Source organism: Gobius niger, assembly GCF_951799975.1.
Source record: "Gobius niger genome assembly, chromosome: 11".
Lineage (NCBI taxonomy): Eukaryota > Metazoa > Chordata > Actinopteri > Gobiiformes > Gobiidae > Gobius > Gobius niger.
Window position 1 is genome coordinate 34,945,931 of NC_136862.1, and position 8,047 is coordinate 34,953,977.

General features: G+C 44.3%; 1 protein-coding gene across 1 annotated transcript; it reads right to left on the minus strand.

Annotated features, from left to right (window-relative positions):
* Positions 1–2,488: 2,488 nt before the first annotated feature.
* LOC306970056 (olfactory receptor 1M1-like) lies at positions 2,489–6,955 on the minus strand (the record flags this gene model as incomplete). The annotated part of the gene is made up of 2 exons (XM_079565882.1): positions 2,489–3,161; positions 6,684–6,955. 2 exons carry the CDS (start codon positions 6,953–6,955, stop codon positions 2,489–2,491), a joined length of 945 nt encoding a protein of 314 aa, XP_079422008.1.
* Positions 6,956–8,047: the final 1,092 nt, after the last annotated feature.

Here is an 8,047-nt window from a genome sequence, read left to right on the forward strand (position 1 = left end):
GCAAACACGTAATTAAAGCACGAATTGAGATCTGATTAGCCTAATCTGACTAGCATACACAGTCACTAGCAAACGCTTTAACGTCGAAGGATAATTTATTTACCCTGCCATGCAGTCACAATGCGCAGTTATTACATCCCCATCTTCTTTTATCAACAACCAGGTATGAGTTGGCGTTTTAGATGAACACTGCGAATGTTTGACCTGAAAAGAACACAGCAGAAACATGTTGGAGCATCGTTTTGTTGACACGGACACAAGTAGCAAGTACAAGTTCATACACTAATCGTTACTTACACGGCTCTTTACGATGCAGGATTTGTCTTTCAGGACCTTAACTCCGACTTCCTTAACCCATCCACAGACGAAAAAGTTGTAGGCATCCATGCTTTTCCAAGCCTTCATTTGTTTAGCAGTGCAAAAGCTTGTTTGTAACACCAGATAGTTTGAGATATCGGGGAACTGAACTGGCGGGTATTTTGCCAACTCGTAAGTCAAATCATTCTTGGATAACGCATTAGGATCTATACCATCACACAATTTGACTTTTTCGATGTATCGAGCTCGTGCTTTACAATCTAATGCACGAACATACTCGGAGGAAGAGTTGCACTTTCTTCGCTCATCAGCGGCCATTTTTGTTAACCTGACCACCACTTAAATAACCGGAAATTGATGTGTCACGTGACTGCAAGGCAAGAATACTATACTACTAATAATACACTACTATTTTTCCCCCATTTGTTAGGCCAGTTGATATGTCCTAATGGGCCCCAGACAACATGTCCACCTTCTGTGCCCTGCCCCACTCTGATCCTGAAGGACACGTCACACCTCACCTCATCATCTTAAACTCTTTAGCTGCAGGCGCTGAAAAGCATTACATGTGAAGCTCATGGAGGAAACGCCAAGTATAGAAAGGGTGCTCTATTGAAGAATTTAAAACTATAAAACATATTTGGAGATGCATTTCACCCTTTGTGTTTAATGTCTTCAATGAGAATCGCACAATAGAAATAGTATTGAAAATAAAGCTAAGCAATTGCATAAAATGTGTTTCCAAACTTTTGACTTTATGTATTTATTTAGATTAAAGAATTTTCTCACTCATACATTGGATATAGATGTATTTTCTATGTGACATTCACTCATAGAGATTATACCACGGTCTGGGTGAATACTCGATTCTGATTGGCTGGTGCATTATTTTGGTATAACCGCACACGTAGTCCGGTAGTTAAATCACTGGGATATCACTCCGCTGTGGGCATCGCCATAGCAACGCATGACACAGATAAACGCGTAATTGACAGGAACGTATGAAATGTTTGTAGAGCAGAGTGAGCAGCTAGGTTAGCTACTGTTAATAACATATGAGCTTTACATTTCTATTGGAAACGGTTAAGGCTATTCATCATTTTCAGGCGTACATAAAATGATCCTGCATTGAAGCATCTTTGTCTGGATTAGTAAAGTCAAACATAAAAGTTTGAGTTGGGGGGGCCCAGGTGTGAGCGACTCCACCGCAGCTGTTTCCATAAACAGTTGAGCTGGTTGAGCTAGCTAGCTTTAGCTTCAGGTTAAACCTTGTAAAAGGTAAATAACTCCTGCCCACGAGTGCCGCATATCGGTGTTTACTTCCAGGGAAAAGTGTTTCCGGGTTAGTCCTGTTGTGTTGTGATTCTGTGCTGATGTTGTGTCGTTGAGCCTGACTGAGATCCTCGTAATAGCTGCGGAGAATGACTCGCTCTGAGACCAGCCTTCAGTGACCGGCTAATAACCCACAGGAGCCGCATTAGACGTTATAATGCACGACGCGGAGTCAAGAATGCACGGCTCCTCGTTGTTTAATCCTTACATAAGGTTAGTTCCGTCTTAATTGAACTCTGAATTTCGTCACTTCCTGTCCCATTGTATTTCCAAATGTCCTTTAATCCGTTTATCAAAAGGTCAAGCTGCAGTTATATGATTGATATGGGATCAATATGCAGACTCTCAGCTTTATTCTTTGGTCCAATAACAGATCCGGTGGAGGTCACACCGCCTTTGCTCTGCCCAATCCCGTCAGACCCTGGAAGCTCAGCAGGGAAGGGCCTGGTCGGTACTTGGATGGGAGACCGTTTAGTAACACCAGGAAGCCTAGTGAATGTAGTGAGTGAGTGAGTGGTTGGTGGTGGTCGGAGGGGCCGATGGCGCAGACTGGTTACCTCACTTCCGTCAGTCTACCCCAGGGCAGCTGTGGCTACAATAGTAGCTTACCACCACCAAGTATGGAGTGAATGAATAGTGCAAAGTAAAGCGTCTTTGAGTGTCCAGAAAAGCGCTATATAAAACCGATACATTATTATTATAGATCGATATTGGTGCATTATGACCATTTCGCCAACCCTTGATCGATAACAAGCGCCATGCTCCATGCTCCGGATCTATATTAGAACAACAATAAAAGAGTGTTTTGTCACATGTCCAGCATCAGCCGGTGTGGTCTTTAACTAGGTTTGATGGCGTGCCTCCGGTAGAACATGCGAAGTATTCGATCACGCACCTCTCGGATTTGCAGGCCATAGATGCTCGCATTTACTGCCGGAGGAACCACGTGAAGCAGAATGGAGGCCATCTTCCTGTGGGCAGAGAGCGCTGGAAAACGGTGCAGCGCGATGATCATGTTCCCAAAGACTTGCATGATGACGTAGGAGGCTAAGTGTGAGGCACAGGTCTGCAGAGCGCGGCGGTTCAGCGTACGGCTGCGGCTGCTTAGGCACGCCACAGTGATGCGCAGGTACGTGATCACCACGCTGATGATCGACGAGCCCAGCAGCAACACTGTGTACAACAAGCCGTATACATTGTTGGCCAGGTAAGACTCGCACGACAGTTTGAATAGGGACGGGTTATCGCAGAACGGGTTGGGCACAAAAGAACGGCAGCGTGAGAGGCGAACAGACAGCAGGACCAGGATGAGGACCATGAAGAAGCATACGCCCCACACAGCGATGGAGAGGCAGAGCACCATCCGCCCCGACATGATGACAGAGTACTTCAGCGGGTTCACGATGGCCACATAACGATCAAAGGCCATGGCCATGAGAACCGTGTGCGCTGTGCTGGCATGAAAGTGAGCGCAGAAGGCCTGTAGCGCACACAGCCCGTAAGAGACATACCTGTGGGGGACAGAGGGGGCAGTAGTGAGACACGTTACACTTTTACGCCACATGGTCCTCCATCCGTAGGAATGTTCCCACATCAAGGCTAAGTAAGGCGTTTCATTCAACCCTACTTGTTTAACTCTTCCGTTTAGTGTCGCCATCGCGAAAGCTCTGGAGCACACTGTCTCATCTACTAGGGGTGTAACGGTACACTAACATTGTATTCGGTTCGGTTCACAGTTTTGGAGGGCTCGGTTCGGTTGATTTTCGGTACAAATAAACTAACAACCTTTTTTTCTTTGCATAAAATAAATAAAAGCGACCCATTTGGGTGGTATTTTAAATAAATTGCACTCTTATAATGAAATGGTATAACTTTTTGGCTGACGTGCGGACATGATGGGATATTGTAGCGAGGCTCAAGACTTTTAATCAAACACTTAAAGCCAGCGCCTTCAACAGCTGAATATGGGCGCAAATCCGTAGCGATGAAAACACCTATACCCTGCGTGATGCTTTTGCCTGATCCGAGCTACTGGACAGGGGTTGTTTGATGCCGACGTTAGCGGTGTTTGCACGAGGCTGCTTTTCTTTAGTAGACGTGGTTTTCACACTCGGATGATGCCATTTTAAGTGCGTTAACATGTTTGATGTGTTTCCTGCTGCAAACCCGATCTCCGTGGAACAATGTCGGCACAACTTTAGATTTATCCACTCGTCTGTTTATCCACTCGTCTGTCCCCGTCATGAGCCTTAACCGGAAAGACAAAGTGTTCCCAAACAGGAGACTGTAGTGATGTGGAGGGTCTTCAAGCTCTGGCTTCTCTTTCGCTGTTGCCATGATGCCGTTTCTCTCATGCAGCTTCAATGTACGTCACTCAATAGCGTCCGTGCGGAAACTCGCGTAGGAACTTTGTTCCGCGGCACTTAATATGACGCTCAGGGGCGTCGGACTGGGGGGGTAAAGGGTACTGAGTACCCAGGGCCCAGAGCAGGGTAGGGGCCCTCAAAAATGCTGCAAAAAGCGTTATGTATTGTAGTTTCTAAGTTTCCTCATAATTGATACTATAAGAACTGAACACAACCGGGCTAAAATACAATGGTTGCTACACAGACTTTTGCACAAACAATAATGATTGATAATATCTCAAGGCCCTGACACCCCTTTAAAAATGTGCCAAATGGTTCAGCCCACCATGGTTCAGAACCGTGCGCTTCAACTCAGCAGTGACTTTGATGAGGTGGACTCTGTAGTGTAATGACACAGAGCTATGAGGAAAGACAGATATTAGTCTGGCCTCGCTCTAATGTGCTTTTATTTAACACGAGCCTGTTCTAGCGGACCTGAGAGGCAACTTTCTTGTCAGTTAAACATGAGGTGAGTCCTGCCTCAGCCTGCGCTGAGAAGTGGGCGGTGCAGAGTCAGAGTCAGAGCACCTTCTCTCCTCGTTTTAACCTCTAAAGTTTCTCTTTCCTCATGTTTATTATAATTGAGCCTCAGGCCAATACAGTGAGAAAAGCCACAGGTCGCACGCCGTTTTCGCCGAATTAATGATGCTAATTAGCCGCGCGCATTTGAAATGCATTATAAATGCGCAGCTTTGGAGACGAGTTAATGTCGTTCTACTGAAACGGTGGAGCTCGTGCTTTTGCCTATTCCAGCGTAACTTTTTACAACAACAATTTACTGACAATACACTTAAAGGTATAGGCTTCAGGCTACAGTACATCCAGAACGCTGCTGCTCGAGTCCTGACAAGAACCAGGAAATACGACCATATTAGTCCAGTGCTCCGGTCTCTGCACTGGCTTCCTGTCACTCAGAGAATAGACTTTAAAACAGCTCTGCTTGTGTACAAGTCATTTCATGGTTTAGCACCAAAGTACATCTCTGACATGTTACAGCCGTATGAACCATCTCGGGCCCTGAGAACCTCAGGGAGGGGCCTCCTGGTGGTTCCCAGAGTCAATAATAAACACGGTGAGGCTGCGTTTCAGTTTCATGCAGCTAAAAGCTGGAACAGTCTTCACGAGGATGTGAGACAGGCCTCAACTCTGACAACGTTCAAATCCAGGCTGAAAACAGTTCTGTTTGCCCGTGCATATAACTGAAAGTATTTTATCTGCACTCTCGTCTTTTACTGTAATTGATTAATTTTATATTGATGTCCAGAGGAGAAGGAGCGACAAAAACAGAGGTTAGGTAACTTACTTTTGAACGAGCAAGAAAAATAGTGCTCAAGACAGAGCGAAATAGTGCTCAAGACAGAGCGAGTCAAAACAAGACTTAAAAATGGTGCTCAAGACAGAGCGAGTCACAACAAGAATTAAAAATAGAGCTCAAGACAGAGCGAAATAGTGCTCAAGACAGAGCGAGTCCAAACACGACTTAAAAATAGTGCTCAAGACAGAGCGAAATAGTGCTCAAGACAGAGCGAGTCAAAACACGACTTAAAAATAGTGCTCAAGACAGAGCGAAATAGTGCTCAAGACAGAGCAAGTCAAAACAAGACTTAAAAATAGTGCTCAAGACAGAGCGAAATAGTGCTCAAGACAGAGCGAGTCAAAACAAGACTTAAAAATAGTGCTCAAGACAGAGCGAATCAAAACAAGACTTAAAAATGCATATAACTGAAAGTATTTTATCTACACTCTTGCCTCTTACAGTAATTGATTAATTCTATGTTGATGTTTTATTGATTGTATTTGTTTTCTTATATTTATGCAACTGTGAAGCACTTTGAATTGCCTTGTGTATGAATTGTGCTCTACAAATAAACTTGCCTTGCTTCAAATATGGTGAGACTAAATCAGACTGAAGCCCTTGAGTTTTTTGTTCAGGCCTGTGGCCACAGAGACATCATATAGTATAATATTTTTTGTAAAATAGCATTTTAATGCATATTTTAAAGTCGTGTTATTCTCAGCACAAATATCCCTGGTGCAGTCCTCCTGTTTAATGTGGTCTGCTAATAATCATTATGCTCTACCTAAAACTAGCCATTTCAGTTGGCCCAATGAAAGTAGAATATTCCATATTCCTAATCTAAATATCTATGTCATTACAGGATTAAAGGTTATTACATTTCTGTAACTGACTCCAAATCAGATTCAATTTCAAGTCAAAATTGCACTTTTTTGGCCAATCCATTTTTTCACTTAGTTAAGATATATATAATAAAGTTATAATAGAATATAAATGAACTGCACTGTCAAACCACCAAACCACTGTTATGTGGTCAAAGAACATAGAATATGAAAAGTGAATTTCATATGGGGGGGGGGGTCCACCAAGATAGTTTGTACCCAGGGCCCAGAATTTGGTGCTACGCCCCTGATGACGCTAATAATGAATGTACATTATTTAATGATAATAATACACCGAAACGGTACGCAAGTGGACCGAACCGAACAGGCCGAACCGAAACGGTTCAATACATCCCCGTGAAGCGTTACACCCCTATTATCTACACCCCGCCTCTCTCTGAGTGGTCTGGGCCAGGTCTTATAGAAGGCGGGAGATCATGGGGTCCTCACCTTTGTTCTGGGGCCGTCAGCAGGTCTTGCAGAACTCGGGGGATGATTGTCGTGGCCCCAAACACATCGTTGAGGCTCATGTTGCAGAAGAGCAGGTACATGGGCTGCCTCAGACTCCTCTCCGTTGAGATGAGCAGCAGCAGACCCAGGTTGGAGCCCAGGATGAAGAGGTAGATCAGCAGCAGCAGCACGAAGGCGGCTAACGAGGAGCTTGGAGTGAGCCTCAGACCCTCCACGAGCAATACATCCCTGTCCAACGTCAGGTTCTCCATCACTTGAGCTGAGCAGAAGAGGAGCCAAGTGAGCTGTGCATTTTAAATTTGAACAAGTTGTATCTTGTTTTAATGAGTGGATGAAGTTTTTTTAGAAACAATGGACTTCTGGGCCTCAAACCGTTGAAAGAAAGATAATCTGGCTTTAAATTCCATCAACATCAACAACATAGCTAATATTGGAAGAAAAGCTAATATTCTACGCACACAAACGTCAGTGTCCAATCAGACGGTTCCCAGGAGTTTGTGAAGAAAAACAATCAGATCTGTCAACTGCGTCTTCATTCAGGCCTGCTGTGTTCCTGTACTCTAAATTATGAGATGAGCTGACCACTGTTTGTGTGTGATGTTATTTTGAAAGCTAACATTTGTTGGATTTTAAAAGAGAAAAGCTTTGGGACATTGTTTCTGCTTGTATTGGCTTCTGTGTTGTCATTCCAAATAACAGTCACCTCCCTCACAAAAAAAAGTCATCTTGAACTGTTGAAACTGTTGATTAAAGAAAAGTTGAGTTGATGGAAGTATCCAGAGAAGTTCAAATTTAGATAGGAAAGGCAAGATGGAGGACAGTCTTACGTCTTGGCTTTCATTTGTTGGTTTGCCGTCTGTCTGTGAAAGACAATTACAACAAAATGGATGTCATTGACAGCATTCACCAAGAACTTTCCATGACCATCTTTTCCGGTACAGACAATGAACCACACTCATCCCTTCTCCCTCGCACCACCTCACTACCTGCCTGTTGGACTCCATCCCATCATCACTGATCAAGTCTTGCCTCCCCATACTCAAAAACCCTGGACCGGATCTAAACAATCCTGAGAATTTTCGCCCCATCTCCAATCTCACGTCTTACCTTTCAGGCAGGATTCTGCACTCATCACGCTACAGAAACTGCACTTCTTAAAGTAAAAAGGGACCTCCTGCTTGCCTCAGACCCCCGTTCAGTCTCCATTCTCCTCATACTTGCCTTTGATACCACTCACCTCGCCATCCTCCACAGCCAACAGAATATCAGTCTCTCTAGTTCAGCTCTCTCCAGGTCTACCTTCTACATCACTAATAGATCTCAATTCATATCAACCAACAGTC